This window comes from Girardinichthys multiradiatus, chromosome 7 (assembly GCF_021462225.1).
Source record: "Girardinichthys multiradiatus isolate DD_20200921_A chromosome 7, DD_fGirMul_XY1, whole genome shotgun sequence".
Classification (NCBI taxonomy): Eukaryota; Metazoa; Chordata; class Actinopteri; order Cyprinodontiformes; family Goodeidae; genus Girardinichthys; species Girardinichthys multiradiatus.
The window spans coordinates 6,421,107-6,447,930 of NC_061800.1; the positions used below are offsets into that span (position 1 = coordinate 6,421,107).

The 26,824-nt window shown below is 39.1% G+C and overlaps 1 protein-coding gene across 2 annotated transcripts in view; it reads left to right on the forward strand.

Annotated features, from left to right (window-relative positions):
- The window catches only part of epsti1 (epithelial stromal interaction 1), a 112,792-nt gene that overhangs the window by 26,951 nt on the left and 59,017 nt on the right, over positions 1-26,824 (forward strand). The window contains exons 8-10 of one of the 2 annotated variants that reach the window (XM_047371223.1): positions 1,045-1,118; positions 2,059-2,261; positions 9,094-10,244. In XM_047371223.1, the coding sequence (XP_047227179.1) occupies positions 1,045-1,118; positions 2,059-2,261; positions 9,094-9,239 (423 nt within the window). In that variant the 3' untranslated portion in view covers positions 9,240-10,244. Of the gene's footprint in view, positions 1-1,044; positions 1,119-2,058; positions 2,262-9,093; positions 10,245-26,824 lie in introns of those variants that run through there. The other variant, XM_047371225.1, reaches the window with a different exon arrangement.

The window sequence follows — 26,824 nt, forward strand, 5'->3', positions numbered from 1 at the left end:
CACATGGCCTCTCTGTTATGGTGCACTCACAAAGGAAGCCGCCCGAGGACCAGCTGTCTTCTGTCTTCCCTTGTCATTTTTTGCTTTTATTTCCTATTTTGATTTGTTAAATTCTCCCTCCCTTTCCTCTCCTTATCCTGTTCTGCACTTTTCCTTCTCATCTTTGCTCGCCCCTCTCCCAGGCCACAGCTCTGTCAGATAGACATCACAGATTGGGCGATGAAAGCTTGCGGCTGCACTCTGTGTATTTGATGTGGTTCCGACCCGGACTCTGAATCTGTTGTTCTTTCAGTACTGGCTCCAGTATACAGACAGATATCCTCTTTATATCCTCTAGTTATGGGTGTGTGTACACAAATGTTGTGTGCGTTTGAGGGGGAGATTTAATGCTGCGCTTTAATGGGAGCAGAATGCTCCCACTGGTAGACTGCACTCGCCTCACCCTCACTGACCCATCTGCAGAGCTAGAGTGATCCAACCTCTAATTGTAATGTTTTCAAGCTGATGTCAAGAGTTACACAGATACTCAAGAAAAGTATAGATTTTTTTCAATATTCTTTTAATAGTTCTGTGGGATTTTGTTGGTTGGTTTTAAGTTGAGTTAATCAGCTTTGTATGTATTTAATTAAACTATTATCAAGTTAAGCTACTTTTCTTTCCACACTTGCTTCAGGTTACCTGTTTGTTATTAGCAATTTTTTCCAAGCCTAACCAAGAAATGTATAATTTCTAAACCAAAACACCCACGCTAACGCCAAGCAGCAGAGAACAAAAATAAAGTGACAGAGACAAATGCTGGTCTCACTGATGACACGTGTGTCTAAACTAAAGGCCATAACACTTCAGTCTTGCCTAGTGGACATTACTGCATTTTAAAGCTGGCTGTCGTTCTTTAGTTGACAATTCACTGCAGACTGCATGCTCACCATTAAAGGTGTGCCCCAGGACAAGAAAATGTAACAGTCTTATTTGCTTGCAAACTGCTTTCAAGCTGTGTTACCATTTTACAATTCTTTATACTCTTGAATAAAACATTTTTTTCAGAGCAAAAAAGTGGACAGTCAGGAGACAGATCAACAGACAAAAGGTATAAAAGAGCTGCAGCTGGAACACAAGAGGTACAGTGAACAAAACCAAACTTTTTCCTTTTTTTCTTTCCGTCCCTTTCTTTCAAGGAAGACCAGTTCTGTTTGGTAAATTTTCAGGTGACAAAAAGAACAGAATGTCAAGGTGTGGAAGCAGCAGACGTTCCACCAATAACTCTTAAGAGAATATTGTTTTTTAACTCTAGATGACAAGCAGCATGTATGTAAAGCAGCCAACTGCAGGTCAGCTCACAGAGCAGACAGCCTGACTAATCAACCAAATAACATCAGCTTGCTATAGTTCTGTTCCTAAAGACCAGAACAGGTAGTGTAATAAAGTTATACACACAACAGGCATTTGGAAACTACTAAATTTAGTGAATCTTTAGTTTGAAATTTTGTTAAATATAAGTAACAAAATAATTTTTATGCAGCAATAGAAATAATGAATGTTTTCTTGTTTTAAAACAAAGAAATCAGATTGTGTTTGAACAACCATAATTTCAATAGATTTGCAAATATTCACTTATTTTTAATAGGATGCTTGCAACACATTCCAAAAAACCTTGAACAGAGGTTGTATAACATTTGTGTTTACATATTATGATACCATGAACTGTGATATATTTACTCTGGGTTATCATAACGTGAGAATGTCATGCAGGCCCTTGCCTGTTACTAGGCCATTAGATTGAAGAAATCAGTAGTTCTGATGAACTTGAGAAGATGCTCAAAACAAACTCTAAATAAGAATTGTTTGTTATGTCAAGTCCCTTTGGAATCAATAAGTTCTTGATGGCTGACCCAGTTGTTAAGTGGTTGCAGGCAGTCCATTAACCTCATAATATTTCTGGAGGTAACGAGGTTCAAACACTTCAAGGTCTCTGCCTTTTGGAGCCTGCAGGCACGTTAGCGTACCAAACGTTTTAATTTGTCTGAAACATGTTTTTTACTGTTGCCTGGGTTTTCACAGGGTGAACCAAGCCTTTCTAGACAAACTGGAATGTAAAAACAGAGGAATGGAGATGGAAACACACAAGAAGTTCAGTCAGGAGGAAGAACCTCCACGTTTGGCTCCTGATGACTGCAGACAAGAGACCGCAGCTGAAAAAGTCTCCCTGACTCACCCGGAACCAGATTCTGAGCAGAGCTGCTCCAACTGGACAGAGGAAACTGGTGAGCTGAAATTATGTGTGTGTAACCCACAATCTACTCTTTCTCACACCCTTTTTTTTACATTTGCTATATACTGGTTAACCAAACCTAAATCAAGTATGTGACAGGAGTTCCCCAACTCATCCTTTCTGGGTTTGACTGTTTAGTCTGTAATAAATCAGTGGTTTATCACTCCTCAGAAATGCTAGGATGAAGTTACGAGTGGTACATTGCGGGGCTGTTCCTCCTAGCTTTTAAATCTTGAAGATACGTGTAGTTTTTGGGGGCACTGCAAATGTGTGACTGGATGTGTGTGAGAAAGCTTGTTCTCGGCCTCTCCTTCAAATAAAAGAATCTTAGCAAGAGAGGACACTCACTTGGTGTGACACATCTGTAAAGGGCATCAAACCTGAACATCAACACATGCAAACGTCAGGTCCAGACAGCAGTCATGGAAGGAAACCCTCCTGGGAAGACTGACAAAGTTGGCATGCAGCCATCCACACATTAAAATGTGCCTCCCATAGCTGTCTGAAAATGACAGCTCGCATGCTATGAATAACTGCAGCTCATACTACATTTACAGGAACAGATTGTCATTATTATTATCTGCTGAGAACTGTTTCTGCCTGCAGCTAAACAACAAAACATATTACCGTCTCACACTATATGTGCCGGCGGGACAATATTGTACATTGTATGCAATAAAAATGATAACAAATAAAATATCTAATCAATGATGAGAGAAAGTACAGATACAGTTACAAATGAACAGATAGATTTTCACATATTAATGTATAATCAGATTGTTTACTTTTCACTGGAAAAGAACATAATTCAATTACAGATAAATAACAAACATTAATTGTGTTTACACAAAAAATATTAGAACAAATATTTAGAGCTGAAGAAAAAGTTTGGACACCCTAATAGTTAGTCTTACCCCCTTTGGCGTTGAGGTGCTTCTTGTCACCATCTACAAGTCTCTGACCTCAGTCTAGGGAAAGTTTTCCCCACTCCTCACTTTCAGCTGGGAAACTTATGTTCTTGCATTTACAGCCTGTTTTAGTTACCCTACAGCATCTCAGTGAGATCAAGATCTGGGCTTCAACACCCAGACCTACCATTTCTTAATTCACAGCTAGTCCTTGGTGAATTAACAGGTCTGTTCGGGGCATTTTCATGTTACAAGGTCCAAGTCTGCTTCAGCTTTTATTTTTTTTAAGACTTTAAGTCTCACATTTTCCTCCGGCATGATACACAACATGATGGTGAGCTGACCAGGTGCTGCTGTCGTAAAGGATCCTCTAACAATCATACTTTCAGCTCTATGCTTTACAGTTGGTAAGAGGTTCTTCCCTGGAATTCTGGATGAGTAATGTTTTGGCCCTATTGGGAAACCTAAAGTAGAGACAAGAACAGCAGAAGCATAGAAAGAAGGACTTTAGTAACAGAACCCAAGAGACAAGAAATAGCGGTGACGGCAGGGTGTGGACAACAGAGGACCTGAAAAAGGAGTAACTTAACCAAGAAGTATGTATCAAGAGTATGTCAATGAGACCAGAATTAGAAAATTAAGCTCAACGTACAACAGATTATGATATTACCTGGTCCATACCAAACATGTACCATGTTCCAGTGTCCTAATGCTTCAGTTTTAGGCTCAACTGTTCAAAAGCTGGCTGCATGGTGGTACAGATTTTGACACTGTTGCCTTGAAGCAAGTTTGCATGTCCCCCTGTGCATTATTGGATTCTTTCTGGGTATTATATTTCAGATCAACGGTAACAAGATCCTGCTGTAGATTCTGTTTTGAAATGTTATGGTTTTGAAGATTTCTTTTGGCATCTTGCAACTGTGTTAAATATTCACTTACCTCGGGATGCTGAATAGTTAGAACTTATCCAATTAATAGTGGCCTTACCTTCCCTCTCAATAATCAACAAATATCTATTAGATCATTTGGGGCACTCATGGAGCATTAAAATTTACTTCCTACATGGTCAGTTGATCATTTATTATGAAAACATTTAAGTAAATCAACGGGATCATGATGTCACGGAAAAGTAATGTACCTGGTCAGAATGCTGCAAGACACAGTGAATTCCCCCCATTGATCACAGTACACATTTTTTTCTAAGGGAATAGATTAAATGCATCATACATGCTTCACAGACCACACGGGACTTTATGTTCCACAGAATCTTCTTCATTTGTTTAGATGACATGTTCACATATTTAGATCCAAGTAACAGGTGTGTTTCAAAATGTCCGGACTACGTGTCAAGATAGGAAACAGTGCGACAGCAGCATAAGGTCTGATCAAAACTTAAACTTTTGTGTCACATTTCTAAAAAAGGATCTAGACCTAGGATCGACAGAAGGACACCTTAAATAGGGTTAAAGATGGTGGTAAGGTGGAAGACACTGAGTGTTATACCTCAGAGCAAAATTAAACAGTGTGTTACTCGAAACCTTGCCTGGCCAAAAGGGACAGTTGTTCTAAACTTATCTGACAGCACCTGCTTTTAGTGGTAATTATAAAGTCAAACTCATCCTGTACATCCAGTTTAAACCAGATATTTACACACTGTATAAAAAGAGAAATGTGTTTTATGTCTGACATAAATCAAACAAAAATGTGACTGTTTGTGGTCAATTAAAATAACTCGTTATGTTTGACACCTGCCAATTTGTTTTAAGGCAACACCTTAAACACACTGCTTCCTTGTGTGACATCATTTGAAAATCAAACGAAATCAGCACAGATATCAGGAAGAGGATTGTGGACGCCCTGAAGTCTGCTTTATCCTTGGGTTCAATTTCCAAATGCCTGACGGAGCCATTTTCATCTGTCAAAAACAATTATATGCAAATATAAACAGCATAGGAATGTGCAGCCAATATATTGTTCAGAAAGCTGACTGATCTGTGTCCCAGAGATGAACAGGTTTTGGTACAAACTGTTCATGTCAACCCCAGAACAAAGATAAAGGGCTTGTTAAGACACTGGTTGAAACTGGTGAGAGAGTGTCATTATCCACAGTGGAGTGTGTCTTGCACTGACAAAGACTGAAAGCCCAGTCAGCGAAGCTAGGAAGAAATCACTATTACAAAAGTTACATGAAGCTAGATTACAGTTTGCAAATGCATTCATGGAGAAGGTAATTCACTGTTGCAGACATGTTCTGTTGTCTGAAAATTAAAATGAACTGAAATGCTGGTAAAGGCCATCATGACTTTATATTTGGCGGATATAGGGGGAGGCTTGCAAGACTGTGAGCACCATCCTAACTGTGAAGTACAGGGGTGGCAGCATCATGTTGTGTTAGTGTTTTACTGCAGGATGCATTGGTGCACTTCACAAAATAGATGGCATCTTGAGCAAAGAACATTGTGTGGAAATACTGAAGCAACATCTCAAGACATCCGCCAGGAAGTTATAGCTTGGGCTTAAATGGGTCTTCCAAATTGACAGTGACCCTAAGAATAGCACCATATGAGTTACAAACTGGCTTAAGGACAACAAAGTTAATGTTTCAGAGCAGCCGTTGCAAAGCCCTGATCTCATAGAATATGTATGGATGTATGGGCAGAGCCAGCCTTCAACCCTGACCCAGTTACACCTGTTTTGTCAGGAGGAATGGGCAGAACTATTTGTAAAAACAAATAAAAAATATTATCTTTCTCATTTTTCTGCATCTTAGCTAATATAAATTATTTGGGTTACCCTGATCCCCCTAAAACAGAAAACATTTGGTCTGATTTAATGTCAGATGGAGAGAAAAAAAGGTTATGTCTAGACTGCAATAAAAACCAAACAGGGAGTTAATAAAGAAGGCAGCAGGTATTTGTCCTTTTATTGGTTTACAATTTGGTTTGTTCATTTTGAACACAATTATTTTTGGTTATGAAATGCAGCCATCTATTTCGTACCGACCTTCAATCCACTCTTACTCGCCAGGGGGATGATTCATACCTGCTTGGACAACTTATGATTTAAAGTAATTTTCTGTGTTCTTCTCATAACGAACAGTAAACAAACAATATTATTTACCATCAGGGGTCTGTGTGACATGTTGTGTTCTGATTAGGGGCATAAACTGACATATGTCCCACTCAGTTTGACTGAAACAAAGATAACACCAATGGCTTGAAGTCTAAAATCTCTGAAAATCATTAATTTAAGCCTTTTTAACAAGCACTGCACCAATAAAAAAAAAAAAAAAGATGATAATGCAATATTATTGTTTAGTATTATGATTGTAGTATTGGTTTTGTTTCAGCCAAATTTTACCCTTTTCTCTTTTTGTTTAATCATCACAATGTCCCAACCATTCTCTGAAAATTTTTATATTTCAGTCACTAAAATACAGTGTTTTTAAGGCTAGTGAAAGTACATCTAACTGGCCAAATATCATATTAGCATGCAGGGCTTAATGAAACATACATGAAAGCAGTTTTTTCTGAGTTTGATAGTGCAGTCATTGATATTGTTTGGACAACTGTGATTCATTATATTGTGTTTCTATAGGTTTTATGACTACTTCCTGGAATTTATGAAATTATAAACCTAACAAAAAGTAGCTCATAAAAAGGAATTGGAAGTAGTAAGAGATGAGATGACAATATGTGGGTGCTAGATGGGGGTTCGCGGGGCCAAATTCACCTGAAGCAGAAAGTAGTGTTTAGTTCAAATTAATATTGTGGAACATCAGAAGCCATTGGACAGCCAGTCAAATTTGCAAATCGTCATACCCACAATATCTGGTATATCTTGAAATGCTATTAACATAGAAATTAAGCTCCTGATTTCAGCTCAGTTTTTTCATCAAGTGGATACTGTGTTTTTCTTCTTGATCAGACTACAACATATTTTTATACCTCAGAAATCCCAGCATATCAAAAACAGAGTAAAGAGTCTGTACAATTTTTTGTTGTTTCTCTGTATTGAAAAAGGAAAAGGTATAGGTTTTCTTTGACAACGACACTGATCCCAAGTTTTAGGCTTCTTATCCTACCTCTCTATTGCAAGTGTTTACTGGAATAATTGCCATCAAAACTGTAGCCAAAGCGGGACAGCTTCACTAGTCCACGGTCAAAGCCAAAATACCCAAGAATATTTTAGACCTTCAACCTCAGGACTGCCACTGTGGGTGCAGTTCTGCTTGTCACAATCCCACAACATCCTCAATCCATGACGGAATGTGTTCACCAGATCCGACCTATGTTTTACCAACATGAAGATTGTTTTTTCCGTTCTGCAATAACCTGCCTCAGTCAATCTCTTGCCTTACTGAGTAATGAGGAGATTTTCTCATCCTCAAATAGAGTGATGTACAAGTTATCCCTTCACAGGAAGTAGCATAAAATTCAGTTCACACAGATTTAAGTTGATTTAGGTCATGTTTATAGTATATTTTGTACAGACAACAGGAACTAGCTCATTTTGATTTGTTGTCCATCTTTTTTATTCTCCCTCTTCTCACATATAATGAATTATACTATGGCTAAATTCATAAAACCCCTTTTATTCACATTTGTTTTTCACTGTCCAGAAAGCAAAATAAATCAAAAACAACCAATCAAACAATGTTTTTAGTTTGAGGTAATTTTGTACACATTCAGGATGGTTATCTGCTTTTAACTAGTTCTGATGAACAAAACGTCCCCTGACATAAATTAAAACATTATATTGATTAATTACACTCAGACTGATGTTTTCAAGCCTTCATTTTGGTTAATTATGATGATAATCCTAAACATGACATTTAGGATAAGAATATTACATCAGACCAATAAAAACAACTCAATTCTAATGCAGAAATGTGGATTTCATGAAAAGTATGTTTAATACCTGCTTAATCAGAATCAGCTTTATTGCCAGGTTTGTGCAGACAAACAAGGAATTTGATTCCAGTACACTTTCCTCTTTAGGTTGTTATTTTCAAAAGGTACTTTTACTCTGACAAACGAGCCTCATCAGAACGCATATTATAATTTATTAAATATGACTGCATATGGCTGTTTTAAATGCACTGGAGAAATCAAATAAGTCAGATGCTCCAACAGGAGTCTTTTCTAGGACCTTCATGATGTAGGATGTCAGGGCAACAGAGATTTTCATTAAGGATTGACGAATGAGGTTTTTTAGGTACCGGAACAAGGCAGGATGACGTCCAAAGCATTTGAACCTTCTTCTGGGTCGGTTTAGGCTGGCTCTGTTCTGGGGACTCCTCTGGAACCTCTGGAGATCATTGTGGAAAGACGGATTCTTCATAAAATGAAGAACATTATGGAGAACCCTGAGCATCCTCTTCATGAGATTGTCCTACAACAACAGAGCGTCTTCAGTCAGAGGCTTCTTCAGATCTGCTGTAAGACGGAGCGCTACAGGAGATCCTTCCTGCCCACAGCCATCAGCATCTACAACAGCTCTTTGAAGAAACCTTCATAATATGAGCTATAACAACATTTAATTTCCCTTTGGGATTAATAAAGTATTTTTGAATTGAATTGAATTGAATTGAATTGAATTGAATTGAATTAAAGGTACTGCAGAATCCCATATAGCTGGTCCACATGGCCCTGCTATGTGGTCCACACAGTCAAAGTGGTCAATGTGCTTTACAGGGAATCAAAGAAACAGAGATGAGACAACAAAAACTCATTAAAAACATAAAGCATTACATGAAAGGAAAGGAAAGAAATGTTGAAATGACAAATTTAAGCAAATAAATAGCTATAAATCTGTTGTGAAAAAGCTTTTTCATCAGAAAGAAAATATTTACACATTTGAATGAGCCAATTTAAAACAAAAAGGAATGAAATGCACTTCCTGTCTGTTTTCCAGATCCAGAGCCTGACTATCACTGGAACTTGATAAAACTAATTAACAACTTTCCTGACTGCAACAAAGAATTCCTCAAGGACATTCTTAACCAGTGCAACTGTGATTATGAGCAGGCCTACACACTCCTCATCTGCACACTTAATTGAATTTTATCTGGTTTGTTTCTAATTTGATTTGGGCAAGTACAATGGTATAACCTCTTTGAATAAACAGATTCATTTGCAGAAGTTTGGTGTTTAGGTATAAAATGCTCTACAACCTGCCATTCACAACTATATTAAATGGTACCTACAAGGTAGTGTGTGATTCTTGGGATCTGTTTTCTATTATCCTGTTAATCTCCAAGTGTTTAGTGCCTTGTATCTGTCTGGAAACGATGATGAGTCATTTTGGGTTTTTGACCCAACTCAGAGTTGATGTTTCTTTCATAGAAATATAGTAAAGGTCATTGCTTTATGACTCACAATCTTTAAATCACATTTTGGGTTTCTAATTAAATCAATATGCTAAAAAAGCTTTTTTTGTTTTGTTTTATGGTCAAACTGGTGTGTCATGAATCTTATCAAAACACAGGAAAGAATTCAAGTTCCACAGAATGGTGCCCAGCAGTTTGAGAGGTTTCTGGGTATACACTGCTTCCTTTGAGGCTGTCCATTTAAGTTAGCACCACAGAGTTGGACATCAGAACTGATCAAATGACCGTGGCAACAAAGACCAATGGGTGGTGCTGTCCACATAAGGGGCTGAAAATCCCCCTCTAATTTAGCATGAAGTCATGTTTACTGCTGATGTCATTTAATAAATGTCGCCTCTCCAGAGATCAAAGTAAAACCCCACATTTTACAGACTGCACCCTGACTTTCATGATGCTAAAAAAAACTTACATTTTATATCAATAATTTTTGTGAAAACATTTGTAATTTCTTTTATGTTAACGACATGACATCTACTGCTTTAGAATTACTGATTGACTTTTATTGACGTGTCCATTAAAAAGTATTCTGTTCAAATAAACTGAAATGTACAATATGTATACATAATGATTGAAAATCATTGTTAATTATACTTTGGCATGAGTTTTTTAAACAGTGCAACCCAATTACATATTTTTTATTCCTACTGCAAATAAATATGATGCTGCAGAAACAGTCTGACGTGTTGTAAGAAAATCCCTTTTAGAAGAGACATCTTGTGAAACACTAATATTTTTTTCCATACTTCTAGTTATAGTTTTATGTAATAGATAACAATTTCGAAGATTCCCATAATTTCTAGTAAAGTACAAAACATTTCAACATATGCATTTTTCCACTTTTATGAGACCAGGAGTCTCATCATTCTTCACATATTCTTAGTTTCATCTAAACAACAACTTGATCAGACTTCACTGAACCTCATTGACAGGTTGAAATAAGAAAGGATAAGATAGAAAAATTATGCTGCACAATAATGTAAATGTTAGTGGATTATATTAATGGCCTTATTTCACTCTAGGGAACACGTTTTGACTCAGGATAATGTTAGCCTATTATTTGCTAAGAATACCCAACAGAAAAAGTACAGAAATGTGTGTTGTAAAACATAGAAATAATTGGCAAAACACAAATCTTCAAAACGTTTGGCCTATATTTAGTTAGCACAAGTTAGTGCTAGCTACACTTTAGTGTCGAGCGTATACTTCTGTCTACTTTTACATGCACATGAACTGTGATGACATCCTATTCTTAATTTATAATGTCAAATTTGTTGATGGACCCACCGTTGTCAGCAATAGCAAGTTAAACTATTCTGTAGACATCTTCCACAAGGTTTAGGAGTGTGTTGATAGTTAGATGAAAAACCGGAATTGCAGCCTCCGCTCTGATTCATCCAAAAGGTGTTAAAGAAGGTTGAGGTCAGGACTGTGCAGGTGAGTCAAGTTTCTCTACACCAACCTTGGTGTACACCTGCAGCCATGGAAGTGTTTGGAACACTGGAATTCATTGATCTGGTGGTGTGACCCAATATAGTAAAAGTAAGTAAACTTTGTTTATATAGCGCCTTTTACAGACATGGAAAGTCACAAAGTGCTTTACAAAAAAGGAACATAACAGTAATTAAAACAATATAAAATCAGTGAACAAATGTTTAGCTAAAAGCCCGCTTGAATAAATATGTCTTGAGACTTTTTTTAAAAGAGTCAGTGGAGTCGGAGCAGCGCAGTGATAGAGGGAGAGCATTCCAGAGCCTCGGGGCCACCACCTGAAATGCTCTATCACCGCTCTATCACCACGGGTTTTAAAATAAGTTCTGGGTACCGTCAGCAGCATCTGATTAGAAGACCTCAAAGTCCTAGAAGGACAGAGAGGCTTCAAAATGTCCACTATATAATTGGGAGCCTCACCATGAAGTGCATTAAAAGATAAAACCAAAATTTTAAAATGAGTCCTAAAGTGCACAGGGAGCCAATGCAGAGAGGCCAGAACAGGAGTTATGTGAGATGTTCTGTGGGTCTTAGTTAAAAGCATGGCTGCAGCGTTTGCACAGACTGAAGGCGAGCCATGATGGATTTACTTAGACCCGCTAAAAGGCTGTTACATTAGTCTAAACGAGAAGAAATAAACGCATGGACAATCATTTCTAGTTTCTTCAGTGATAAAATAGATTGTAGTTTTGAAATATTCCTTAAAGTGTAAAAACAGTTACGAACTAACAGTTTACAATGATTGTCCAAAGACAAGAACTGTCAAAGACAACACCCAAATTTCGGAGACTATTTTTACTGAAGGATTTAAGAACGCAAGATGCTTTCTGATTTCAGCGATTTTATCAACATACATAGTGTATGTTTAACAATAGGATCGGGGAGATTAGAGGAATAACAATGTGAAATAAAATTGTGTAACTATTGTCCAGGGGATATCAGTGAAGTATAATCTTCTCTCAGATGTGGGAGATGAGACAACACCTGCCATATCTCTTGATGCCCAGGTGGCACATCAAATAGACTAAGAAATCGGGTTGACTCATGTCAGCAGTAATATCCATCCACCAGTCTGTGTTCAGTCTCTATGGTAACTAGCTGTTGCACTGGCTAATGGGTGGCGGTAGTCTCTAGGACTTCGATTACTGCAACGCGTTTTAAATGAGACATTTCACACTAGCTGCTTTTTTGTTGGACAGAAAGATGTTAGCTCCAAGCACTGCTAATACATCCAGCTTGATTTTGACATGTTACTACAGAGAAGGCCAAAAACAAAAACCCATCAGTCTCTCTCCTGCAGACTTTTCTGGTGAGACAAAAACATGCATGTCAGGTTTATCAGTAGGCAAATTAAAAGCCTGAGATACAGGGGTTGGACAATGAAACTGAAACACCTGTCATTTTAGTGTGGGAGGTTTCATGGCTAAATTGGACCAGCTTGGTTGCCAGTCTTCATTGATTGCACATTGCACCAGTAAGAGCAGTGTGAAAGTTCAATTAGCAGGGTAAGAGCACAGTGTTCCTCAAAATATTGAAATGTACACAACATTATGGGTGACATACCAAAGTTAAAAAAAGGACAAATTGTTGGTGCACGTCTTGCTGGCGCATCTGTGACCAAGACAGCAAGTCTTTGTGATGTATCAAGAGCCACGGTATCCAGGGTAATGTCAGCATACCACCAAGAAGGACAAACCACATGCAACAGGATTAACTGTGGATGCAAGAGGAAGCTGTCTGAAAGGGATGTTCAGGTGCTAACCCGGATTGTATCCAAATAACATAAAACCACGGCTGCCCAAATTACAGCAGAATCAAATGTGCACCTCAACTCTCCTGTTTCCACCAGAACTGTCCGTCGGGAGCTCCACAGGGTCAATATACATGGCTGGGCTGCTATAGCCAAACCTTTGGTCACTCATGCCAATGCCAAACGTCGGTTTCAATGGTGCAAGGAGCGCAAATCTTGGGCTGTGGACAATGTGAAACATGTATTGTTCTCTGATGAGTCCACCTTTACTGTTTTCCCCACATCCGGGAGAGTTACGGTGTGGAGAAGCCCCAAAGAAGCGTACCACCCAGACAGTTGCATGCCCAGAGTGAAGCATGGGGTTGGATCAGTGATGGTTTGGGCTGCCATATCATGGCATTCCCTTGGCCCAATACTTGTGCTAGATGGGCGCGTCACTGCCAAGGACTACCGAACCATTCTTGAGGACCATGTGCATCCAATGGTTCAAACATTGTATCCTGAAGGCGGTGCCGTGTATCAGGATGACATTGCACCAATACACACAGCAAGACTGGTGAAAGATTGGTTTGATGAACATGAAAGTGAAGTTGAACATCTCCCATGGCCTGTACAGTCACCAGATCTAAATATTATTGAGCCACTTTGGGGTGTTTTGGAGGAGCGAGTCAGGAAATGTTTTCCTCTACCAGTATCACGTAGTGACCTGGCCACTATCCTGCAAGAAGAATGGCTTAAAATCCCTCTGACCGCTGTGCAGGACTTGTATATGTCATTCCCAAGACGAATTGATGCTGTATTGGCCGCAAAAGGAGGCCCTACACCATACTAATAAATTATTGTGGTCTAAAACCAGGTGTTTCAGTTTCATTGTCTAACCCCTGTACATGATGTGGTGAAGACTCATTATCAGATATTATTTCCCGTTAAAGTACAGGTGGGAACAACACGAGATGCAGGAAGTAATCTCACATCCAGTGCATGCAGAGAAATATGTACTTGTGAGATTTTGTGCACATTGATTATCGTGGTGTTTGATAATAGTACTGATGCAACATCTTCAGTATTACCAAAGACTATATGATAATATTTATCTGATTAATGGTTGCCATAATGAAGAACTGGTGAGAAAAGCTATTAGATTATTTGCGTGGACAGCTGGACTGTAGTAGAATTTTGATGTTTTCCATGAAACAAGTTCACAGATATAAAGTATGCAGATGGAAACATGAATTCCCCTACATTTGTATTAATGGCGTGATGTTTTGAGGAACCCAGACTTGTTTAACTTAGTTAATTGCTTTCAATCAGTCAAACTGACTTTACAAAGGCCCTGAACTCTGCCGTGTGTGTGTGTGTGTGTGTGTGTGTGCTTTGTTTTTTGTAGGGTTGTGCTCGTTACATCATTGTATTGTAGTGTTTGTAAGGGAAATGTTTGGATATTGGGGTTCTCTGTGTCTGTTGCAATAAATTCATTTCTGTTTACATCTGTCCTCCCAAAATCGACAGCATTAGTGATTTGCACTGACAGCTGAAAACAACTTTGCTCAGTGCTAAAGCAGAAGGTAGCGTGAGTACATTGTTTGGGGTGTAGCTGGGGTGAATGCGGAAGCCCACAAATGCATGACTACAGGGACATCAGTTTGGTTCAAACACTTGACCAGCATGGTATGGACTAAATTTTTTTCTCTTGTTGGAATTTGCTAAACATCAGAGTATTTTGTCGGGTTTTATATGACAGATCAACACAAAGCACTGCATAACTGTCTAGAGGAAGTAAAGAAAATACATGGTTTTCATCATTTTAATACAAGTTAAAGATATGACATGAATTTGTATTTAACCCCCTTATGAAGTGCAACCAATTTTCAGAACACAGCTAACTAGTCAATCTGTGAAGGTCTCAGAGGTTTGTAAGAGAGGAAACAGCATCATGAAAACCAAGGAACACAGCAGACAGGTCAGGAAGAAAGCTTAAAGCAGGGTTAGGTTAGGAACCAACAACCCAAGCTTCAAAAATTTCACAGACCTCTGTTCAATCAATCATCTGAATATGGAAAGACCATAGCACACCTGCAAACCTACCAAGACATGATGGTCCAACTAAACTGACAATCCAGGCAAAAAGAAAATTAATCAGAGAAGGAGATAAGGGCATGTGGCCTAAGAGTTGCAAAGGTTTATTCATGATTAATTTGTTTTTCATATTTGTTTTATTATAGTCAGTATTGGCAGGAATTCTTCAGGTGTCTGCCAGAACGCAGGTCATGAAGATGATCTTCAGATAAAAGAATAATCTCAACACAAGAAGATATATGTTTTGGGACACCCTAAACTAAGTCCAACACTGAATCTGAACTGAAGCTTGTACATGAGATGTTCATTTAATCTGACAGATTTTGGACCTTTGCAAGTAAGGACAAAAATGCAAAGCCAGTATGTTGAACTGATCACAATGTGCAATAAGCAATTATTATATTATTCTTGTGAACAAAATAGTTTTTTTTTATTTCACCGAGTTTTGTTCGTATTTTAAAATATACCATGTTTCAACTTACAGTAAAGCGAACTACAAGCCATTAGGTTTTATCCTATTCACATTCAGGAATATCAAATATGTTGAGCTAAAGGTTTTAAGCAAAAAGTCTTCAGAATATTTGAGCAGTTTTGCAGAGTGTAAATAAACCCTCAACTCTGTACCACTAGTCCAATAAATGTGACAAGATGGTAACAATTTAAACAGACTAACCAGGTCGTTCTGAATACTAAATGCATCCAAGTAAAAGCTAACTGAGCCTTAGCTACAGACAGAGTGAGTGTCTGAACATAACGCTCATCAAGGTAAGTATTCTTACCTTGATGTTCACTGTCGCTGGCTGGGAAGAGAAATGTGAAATGTTACTTCAACCCTCTAGGCTGCTCAGTCCTTACAGAAAACACAGAGACAGCTAAATGGCCCATGAATCCCAGATCAATCACAGATTTCAATGTTTTCTCAAACAGACTAGTATTTCACATATGCCTACCTGTCTCCCTACTATCTGCAATCAGTTCTCTTTTCCTTGGTTCTGACAGTTCAGGAGCACCAGTTCTTCTCCTGGTAGTAGGTATGTTATTACCAGCAACACTATGTTATCTGCAACCACCACTATAATGCACAGACAGAAAGTGGACTTTTTACTGTCCATTTAATGTGCAGTAGTATTGAACTCCTTGCCATTTATTCCAACAGTATAAACGCCCTTTTCTGCTACAATTTCATTTGTAGGTGTTTCCTTTCACAATCACTGCCACTGTCTAAATGTATGTCAAAATAAAAATGTTATCTGTAGATAGAAAACTTTTTACCAGATGGTATTAGAAACTTGGACTGCATTGTTTTATAACCAGGGTTAAATTAGAATGTACAGAAAAAATGTAATGCGGGTTTATGAGTTACAGTTTTGTTAAAGTGGCTTCTCTTTAAAGATATAACTTTTTTTAAATGAGGAGAGAAGAGATTTTGAAATCTAACTGCTTTAGTTCCCACCGCTGCTCCCCTCCCCTCCTGAAGGAGCTGAAAGCCAGACCTCTTATACACACATACACGTGCAGGGCAAGTGATGCATAACTGCATTGACCTGAAAAATAAAAACAATAGGCCCATGTAGCGCAAGGTTGAACACTAATCACTTAGCCTATATTGCAATGTATGATAAATCACCTTTCGTTCCCCTTCCTCTGCAATTAGCTTGATGTTCAAACTACTGACTGACATTACATATCATGTAGGTCTGGTCAGCATTCAAGATAGCGCCATACTGGCCTGTTGTAAACGCAGCATATTACTATTATCTATAGCATTGTTTGTGTTGTTTGAAACAAATTATCATAACTCACTAAAGCACAATAAATGATTTAGTTTGTATCTGTTCAAAAGACACTTTGCCAACTCTTCATCAGTTTTGAGCTCTAGTAGATCACGAAGCTACCTCTACCTTTTAAAAGCATCTCCAATGTAAATCCCATTAGACAATTGTAAACCTATCACGGCCAGTTTTGTAGAAGGACTTTTACACTGGCTAAATATTCTTTAAGAAGAACAAGGCAGTCAAGGAATTGGTAACTTTGGTCCTTGTTTTGGCTGCTCCATTGCTCACCTCCCAGCTGACTGAGGCGCATAACCCTTTCACACACACTAGTGCACTCACTCGTTGAGTGACACCTTCCTTCAGACGACTTACACTTTACTAAGACGAAGTCTATTGGTCAAAGCTGTAGGAACTCGGATTTGTTTAGCTGTAGAGGCCTCGGGAGGGACAAAAGTGAAATAATAATGATCACAGATTACCTGCTTTACATCATAGAACACTGTTAATTAAATTGAAGCATTTCCTAAATTATTTTAACAGTTAAAAGTTACGGACTATAGCTTTAACATAAAAACAAAAATGCTCTCCAAAAATCTAACCAAAGCTTCACAACAAATTATGCCAGTAAACGGCCGAAGTAATGAAGCTCTGAAATGTACAAAGGCAGGGCTGTCAAAACACAAAGGTAGTTAGCAGGTAGCTCACACGGTACCTTTGAAAAACATTGTAAGGTAGATGGCACAACAGAGCGAGAAACGTAGGAAAAACAAAATAAAATCCAAACTTAATCCTAGAGCCAATGAAAGAAGAGAGCTTAGATCTGATTAAGGTGCGTCTGTCTTATGAGGAGACAACCATCTGGCAGACAACAGACTCTAGTGCTAACTGGGTTGAATTACCTTAATAACAGCAATTGTTATATACACCCTGAAATAGGAGAAATTATTTTGTTGGAAGTTTTTCTAATAAAAGTATGTTCTGTTTGTTATTTTTATAGACCTCTGGTAATGTGTTCAACATGCGTTATAGAAAACATAGGACTACAGCAGCATCATAGTTGGTACAATTTTTATAATCCAGTGCCTGTCTTGGTAAGAACTTATGAACAAACACATAGCTTAGTGGTGATGAGGTGGAGAGAGCTGTCAAAATGTTTCCTTAGATGAACACAGCACACTGTGTTTTTGCATGGAGTTGTTTTCCCACATCTTATCTGGCACCCTGGGTGCTGAAATGTTGTTGGCTCTCGTACTAGGAAGAAGCAGCAATGATAAATCACTTCAACTGAAAACTGAATTATGGAATGTCAACATTCAAATGGAAGTATGCTGGTTGTGATATGGTTACTTTGAGATCAGAACCTTTGCTTAAAACCTTGTTTGTGTTTATTGGTCAGGGACCAAGCTCAAGAATTATAATCACATGGCTAAATCTAACCCTCTAAGACAACACACACTGTTAAATGCACAACAGACAGGCCACATGGCCTGTAAAGGTCATGACTGCTTGTGAGCATGACTGCATATCACTCGACCTAACATGGATACTAGTCATCCCTTATGACTTACCCCAGGTTATCATTTTTCTTGTATAGATGGCCTGTGTTAGAGTTATTAAGAGATACCATGTCACACAAGGTCCAAGTCAATTCTGAAGTTGTTTGCTCTTGGTCCAAGTTAAGTTTTAAGGGTCTGATGACTGAAACACACATACAGGTCCTTCTCAAAATATTAGCATATTGTGATAAAGTTCATTATTTTCCATAATGTCATGATGAAAATTTAACATTCATATATTTTAGATTCATTGCACACTAACTGAAATATTTCAGGTCTTTTATTGTCTTAATACAGATGATTTTGGCATACAGCTCATGAAAACCCAAAATTCCTATCTCACAAAATTAGCATATTATTAAAAGGGTCTCTAAACGAGCTATGAACCTAATCATCTGAATCAAGGAGTTAACTCTAAACACCTGCAAAAGATTCCTGAGGCCTTTAAAACTCCCAGCTTGGTTCATCACTCAAAACCCCAATCATGGGTAAGACTGCCAACCTGACTGCTGTCCAGAAGGCCACTATTGACACCCTCAAGCAAGAGGGTAAGACACAGAAAGACATTTCTGAACGAATAGGCTGTTTCCAGAGTGTTGTATCAAGGCACCTCAGTGGGAAGTCTGTGGGAAGGAAAAAGTGTGGCAGAAAATGCTGCACAACGAGAAGAGGTGACCAGACCCTGAGGAAGATTGTGGAGAAGGGCCGATTCCAGACCTTGGGGGACCTGCGGAAGCAGTGGACTGAGTCTGGAGTAGAAACATCCAGAGCCACCATGCACAGGCGTGTGCAGGAAATGGGCTACAGGTGCCGCATTCCCCAGACCTGGGCTACAGAGAAGCAGCACTGGACTGTTGCTCAGTGGTCCAAAGTACTTTTTTCGGATGAAAGCAAATTCTGCATGTCATTCGGAAATCAAGGTACCAGAGTCTGGAGGAAGACTGGGGAGAAGGGAATGCCAAAATGCCAGAAGTCCAGTGTCAAGTACCCACAGTCAGTGATGGTCTGGGGTGCCGTGTCAGCTGCTGGTGTTGGTCCACTGTGTTTTATCAAGGGCAGGGTCAATGCAGCTAGCTATCAGGAGATTTTGGAGCACTTCATGCTTCCATCTGCTGAAAAGCTTTATGGAGATGAAGATTTCATTTTTCAGCACGACCTTGCACCTGCTCACAGTGCCAAAACCACTGATAAATGGTTTACTGACCATGGTATCACTGTGCTCAATTGGCCTGCCAACTCTCCTGACCTGAACCCCATAGAGAATCTGTGGGATATTGTGAAGAGAACGTTGAGAGACTCAAGACCCAACACTCTGGATGAGCTGAAGGCCGCTATCGAAGCATCCTGGGCCTCCATAAGACCTCAGCAGTGCCACAGGCTGATTGTCTCCATGCCACACCGCATTGAAGCAGTCATTTCTGCCAAAGGATTCCCGACCAAGTATTGAGTGCATAACTGTACATGATTATTTGAAGGTTGACGTTTTTTGTATTAAAAACACTTTTCTTTTATTGGTTGGATGAAATATGCTAATTTTGTGAGATAGGAATTTTGGGTTTTCATGAGCTGTATGCCAAAATCATCTGTATTAAGACAATAAAAGACCTGAAATATTTCAGTTAGTGTGCAATGAATCTAAAATATATGAATGTTAAATTTTCATCATGACATTATGGAAAATAATGAACTTTATCACAATATGCTAATTTTTTGAGAAGGACCTGTATTCTCACCAAATGCATGGGATGAAATCAGTGTATAACATGTCCCTAGGTTAGGAATATATATCCTGTACTGGTTGTTCTTAAGGTTAATAACATTCAGCTTATGTTATGACCAACATTAAATTAATTTGAAAATTGATAAAGTACCATTTAGTTGTTAATTACAAATGCAGGTAGAGCGTGCTATCTCATATACGGAGGCTTCAGTTCTTAACGCAGCTGTCCCGATCCTGGAGACCTGTGCTGCAGGTCTTCCACCCCACTTCCTGTCTGCTGACTTAAAACGCAACAAAAATATAGTCCACTATTGCTGCGAAAAAATCTTTTAAAAAAGAAATGCAAATATGCATTTATGTTCAAAAAACATAATTAATACTTGTTAATGTTTAATTTTTTTTAAATGAATTAGACAAGATGTTTCAGCACTATTTTCTAAACTGTTCCACTGTAGCTCTTTCTGTATGTTAAGGTTGTTGTCCTGTCAGAAGTGACCCCCTGACCATTTTTAAGTCTTTTATTTGTGCAGCCTCTAACAGTTCTATTTTTTCAGGATTGCTATATTAAGCTCCATTCATCTTGCTGCTTCCCTTTCTCTGCTGAAGACAATCATCGTCACAACATGATGCTACCACCAGAATGTTTCACCATGGGGGTAGTAGGTTCAGGATTATGTGCAGTCTTAGTTTGCAACCACATGGTATTTTGAACAGAGGCCAAATAGTTTAGTTTTAGTTTTACCTGATCACATTTTTACTGTCACCTACAAGGCCTGTGGCAAACTGCAAATAGCTTTCATCTCTGAAACTCTTTCATTGTGCAGTACACAACTAATCGCCATCTTGTCAACAGATTCTCCCACCTGAGATGTGGATCTCTGCAGCTCCTCCAGAGTTACTATTAGTCTCTTGGCTACGTTTCATTCATGATTCATTCTCTTCTTGGCAAATCTGTCAGTTTAGGTGAACCTTGGTGTCTTGATAGGTTTGCCATACTCTTTTCATTTCCAGATGATGGGATGAACATCTGTGAGACATTCAAAGCCTGGGATATAGTTTCATAACCTCAGCCCGCTTAAATTTCCCCAGAACCTTCGCTTTGACTTGTCTGCTATGTGTTTATGACTTCAAATTGGATTTATTTTTAGTAGTATCAGATTAAATGGGGCTTAATACAAATTTGTGCTGCACATGCATTTAAAACCATGTACCCTTTTCCTTCTATTTCACAGTTATGTGCTATGTTGTGTTGGTCGAACACATACAATCCATGGAACTCTGTGGTTGTTAGGTGAGACAATTTGAAACTCTTGCAAGTCACTGTGTACTACTCAGCTCACATTGTTCAGTACCGGAATCCCATCCTACGTGTATGCACCATCTTCTGATTTCGCAGCGCCTTTAGTTTTGGTTTTAATTGCGTATTACAGTTCATCTTGTTCTTCATCTACCTGCTTCCTGTGTGTTTCTGCATATGGGTAATCCACCACACATAACCATGACAGTCACAGGGTAGAATGCGGGGAGAGGCAGTGTGTTATATGACAGTGTGGAAACCATGTGAAAGAGGTCATACAGAAGGCTTCTACTATATTTGCCAAATACATTTTAAAATATGTTAGTAATGTCTTCACAGTTTATTTCTGCTGACCCCCAGTGGTTAGAATCTGATTTTAGGGTGGGTTTTACAAAACCAGTAAGCATGTTTTAATTAGGCTTATCCAAACAGATCAACTCCAAATATCTAAAAGAAGAATTGCTCCCTGGAGTCTAATCAGCATGTATTTGCATCCGTCAGGTAGTTTTCTTGGTGGTGATCTTTGCAAAACAAAACTTGGAATTTTAGTCTAACCTAAACCGCAGCTGTTGTGGCCTTGAAAAAAGACCCGTTTGAGTCATTCGGGTCCTGACGAATGACCTACTTTGGCCGTTATGTATGAATTCATTTGTCCTCTGTGTTTATGGAACATCTTTTCACTAACAGACTCAAAAGGGAAGAAATTAAGTAGATGCAGATGTGGTAATCTGGTCCAGCAGAGGGGAAGAAGGGAGCAGGTGTAGAGTAAAACAAGATTGTGTGTCAGAACTTCAAAGTCGAGAGGTTTTTGCCTGTGCAACATCTAAACGGCACAAAATAAACACATTTGACACACGTACTATTCCAACACACATGGAGGTTAAAACACCCACCTCATTCCCACTGGAGAAAAGGAACCCTTCCTGTCTTCTGTGTAGCATTCACTCATGTACTGTTGTTCTTGAACAGACATGAGTCACTGAATGTGATGCGCAGGAAGTTGTGAATTTTCTCTCCCATGCTAATACTCACTACAAAGGCCTTACATCTTTTTGCCAATACAGTGCCTACCAAAGGTATTCATATCCTTAAAACATTTTTACATTTAGTCACGTTACAACCACAAACTTCAGTTTACTTTGTTGGGATTTTATGTGATAGACAAACATTAAGCAATGTGTAATTATGAAGTGAAAGGTAAATACTTTTCAATTTATCAGCCAGTGATTGTTGAAAGGGAGCCTTAAAAAATATTGTTTAAAAGTTCCACAAGCAGAGTAGCGCAGACAGAAAACATGGAAATTGGTTCGGTGGTCAGATGAGACCAGAATTCCACTTTTTACCCTACATCCAAAACACTGTATGGGGAATAAAACTAACACTGCACACAGTCCCTGTGGCAAAACATGGTGGTGGTGGCATCATGATGTGGAGATGCTTGTCTCATGTCTTCATGTCTTAGAACGACCTAGTCAAGGTTCAGATCAAATTCCATTAGGGAATTTTTGCCGAAACTTAGAAAAGTCTGACTGACACTTTACATCCAACCAGATGAAGGTTAAGCCATTTTTGTAAACTAGAATGGGCAAAACATTCAGCTAATAGATATAACTGGTAGAGACCTAGTATGTCTCTACCAGGGAGTACCAGAGACATATCCCCTTTAAAGGAGGTCCACAAAGTATTTATTGACATTCATCAATAAACAAATACTTATTTTAGGTAAAATTAAACTTTCAATATTTAAAATAAATTTGAAAACCATGTCTTAATTTCTTTCCATTTCATTGTTATGCTCTACTTTGTGTTGGTCTGTCACAAAAGTCCCCATAAATCCCCACTGTATTTTGTACCTATTATGAGACAAACTGAAACACACCCTTGATCTGAAACAGATCAAGGGCAATGCAGTGCCTTTCAGCAAGGCACTGCAGGAGTGTGTGTGTGTGTGTTTGTGTGTATGTGAGTGAGTGGGTGGGGGGATGGGGTGTGGTGGTGGGGGTACGTGTGTGTGTTTGTGTGTGCATGCATGTCTATGTGTGTGTTGGAGAGGGGGGATATAGTGATAAATGGACTCCAGTGAGATCAAATAAAAGTTGAATTTTTTTGAACTGGCATTTATTTATTTCACACATTACAATCAGACCTCACAGCTGTTCAAACTTTAAAGTTTTAGCTTATCCCAGCATACTTAAGTGCTAAAATATACATTTAATCTTGCTCAGTAAATATGTTTGAAGTCGAATGTGAGCAGCACATCCCAACTTTCTGACATTTCACTTACTGCACCTTCAGGTTGTTCTTTAGGTCACCGGACCACCCAGCCGCTTTTTCTTAAGATCAGCTGTGCTCTGCAGACAACCATTACCTCACGAATATGGCAGTGCTACACAGAGTAACGCGCAAGCAGCAAGACCTACAAACATTTGAGAGACCAAGAGTTTGGGGATTCCCAGAGGGTGGTTCACAGCCAGAATGAGGTCACTGTAGTGCTGCACGCGCATCAAAAGATATCCCAGAAAAATAGCTGGAAATATGTCCACTTCAGATACACCCCAACACTCACACACAACCATCAAGCTCTGGAGAGTATTAAATATTGGTTCCAACGCATAAAGCATCTTGATATGTTGGGAATCACCTCTAAATGTTTTTATAGCTTTGAAGAGTTGTTCTTTGTAAGGAAATTTCACGTCAGTTTACAATGTGAGCTCAGCCAAGATTAGTGTTGTTGAGTCACACATCCACATTTTTCATGTGCCAAAGAAAATCCTCTCACCATTGGTGGTGGAGGGGTTCTCATCAGGAAATAGATCTGAAAACTAATTAAATAAGGGTAAAGAAAAAAAAACCTAATAGGTCCTAATAATCTAATTTATGTTACTTTTTTTCTTTTTATTGACAAGATTACAGTTAGCATTATAAAAAAGCTTCCTAAGTGGTATTAAATAAGCAGCATGTTAAACAATGCAGTGGTAGAACTGGCTTAAAATGCTTTAAAGTTAAAGAACATGAAGGGACTTCTGTAGTGCCAGCCAATCATGTCATTCAGGTCCCATCAGGCAATAATTAATGTGTTCCTTTGTCACTTTATATTGTAGGTCAGAGCACAAGGTAACACTTTTCGGTTTTCTACAAAATAACTAAAGAAAATATAAAGCAGTCCAATTATTTTGTTTTTATTTCTACACTTTTATCCACTAATGAACGCTTATGTTTCAGCTACCTGCTGTTTTTATTATAGCATCACCTGGCAACAGTGACAATTTTTCAATCTGTTACAACTTAACCCATAGGCAAAGTCAACAAGCCGAGAGGCTATTTCAACATTTCAACTCTTGCTAAATTACTCTGTCTGAATATAATTAGTTCTATACAAATCTATCTATAGACTACAGATAGTCACTATTTGAGGCTATAATCCTTTTCTAATAAATCTGCCTGATGGCCCAGGCTGATTCCTCTGTATTAACATCAAAGTGTTTTCCACATCTAATGTGGAATTTCAGAATTAAAGCAACACTAATATGGCAATACCTCCTAATCTTGTACCGTATTCATAACGCCATTTTAAAAAATTGTAGCTTTGTAGAATGAAGATACATCATCTCTATATGTCACATCTGTCATACGCCGTGGATGCAGAGCAGGAGCTAAGAGAAGAAAGAGAAGGAGGAAGTTCAAGCCATCTCTTCCGTCGATTATGATGGGCAATGTGAGATCATTGGGAAACAAGTTGGATGAACTCCAAGCCCTACAAAGGACCCAGCCAGAGTACCGGGCATGCAGTATTACGTGTTTTACTGAGACATGGCTGCAGGATCATATCCCCAACTCCAGCGTCTCTCTGCCGGGCTTTTTAACCATACGAGCAGACAGAAATTTAAAGAGGAGCGGCAAATGTAAAGGAGGTGGACTGGCTGTACTTGTGAACAATAGATGGTGTAATCCAGGACATGTAACTGTGAAGTGTAATCTCTGCAGTCCAGATATTGAACTGTTGGCAGTAAGTTTTTGTCCATATTATTTACCCAGAGTTCACCAGTGTTATTTTGGTAACAGTTTACGTTCCACCTTCCGCTGTTGCTGACACTGCATTTGATGCCATCAGTTCAGTTGTTGCTAAGCTACAGACACAAACCCCCAATGCTTCTATGGCAATTTCTGGTGATTTTAACCATGCTTCACTCTCTGCTACACTTCCAACTTTTCAACAATTTGTCAGCTGCTCTACCAGAGAAAACATAACATTGGATTTGTTTTATGCAAATGTCAAGGACTCATACATCTCTACAGCAAGACCTCCTCTAGGCAAATCAGATCACAATCTTGTTTTTCTTTGCTCGAAATATAAGCCCCTTGTTCAGAGGCAACCTGTAATAAAGAGGACTGTGAGAAAATGGTCACAGGAAGCTGAAGAAGCTCTGCAAGGTTGCTTTGAGGCTACAGACTGGAACGCACTGTGCCAGCCACATGGAGAGGACATCAATGCCATCACTGAGTGTGTAACCGACTATATAAACTTCTGTGTGGATAACATCATCCCCACCAGAACCATGAGATGCTTCCCCAATAACAATCACCAGTGACCTGAAGGACATGCTTAACAAGAAAAAAAGAGCCTTCAGAGAGGGAGACAGATAATTATTGAGGAGTTTACAGAAGCAACTTAAAGTCAAGATAAGAGACAGGAAAGAGGTGTACAAGAGGAAGCTGGAGAGCAAGCTCCAGCAAAACAATATCAGAGATGTGTGGACAGGGATGAAGAAGATCACAGGCTTCAAGCAGAAGGATGATCAGACCGATGGAGGTCTGGACAGAGCCAATGAACTGAACACATTCTTCAATAGGTTCAGTTCAGAAACAAGCTTCGCATCCTCCTCTCCTGCTCCCAGCCAAACAGACATTCCACCCTCCTTTGACCCACAGGACCCACAGCTGTCCAGTAACACCTCAAATGTTTTATTTTCCACCTCAGCCCTAGACCCTTCTGCTTCTACATGTTTGCCTTCAACCATATCAGAAGATGCTGATGCTTCCTTTGCTTCCCCCTTCCACCTGTGTGTCTCAAGAAGTCAAGTGAAGATGCAAATGGAGAGACTGAATCGGAATAAGGCTGCAGGTCCAGATCATGTCAGCCCTAGAGTCCTGAAGGCCTGTGCAGAGCAGCTCTGTGGGATTCTGCAGCACCTCTTCAACCTTAGCTTGGCCCAGAAGAAGGTTCCGGTGTTGTGGAAGACCTCCTGTCTTGTTCCGGTACCAAAGAAAACTCACCCATCAGTCCTCAATGACTACAGACCTGTTGCCCTGACATCTCACATCATTAATGTCCTAGAGAGACTCCTGTTGGCCCACCTGAGTAAGCAAACAGTAAACCATCAGGACCCCCTTCAGTTTGCTTATCGCTGTGGAGTTGGAGTTGAAGATGCCATCATACACCTGCTTCAACAAACCCACTGTCATCTGGACAAAGCCAGCAGCACTGTGAGGATCATGTTCTTAGATTTCTCCAGTGCATTTAATACAATCCAACCTGATTTGCTTTGTCAGAAACTCCAGAAGACTCAGGTGGAGGCCTCAACAATCTCCTGGAT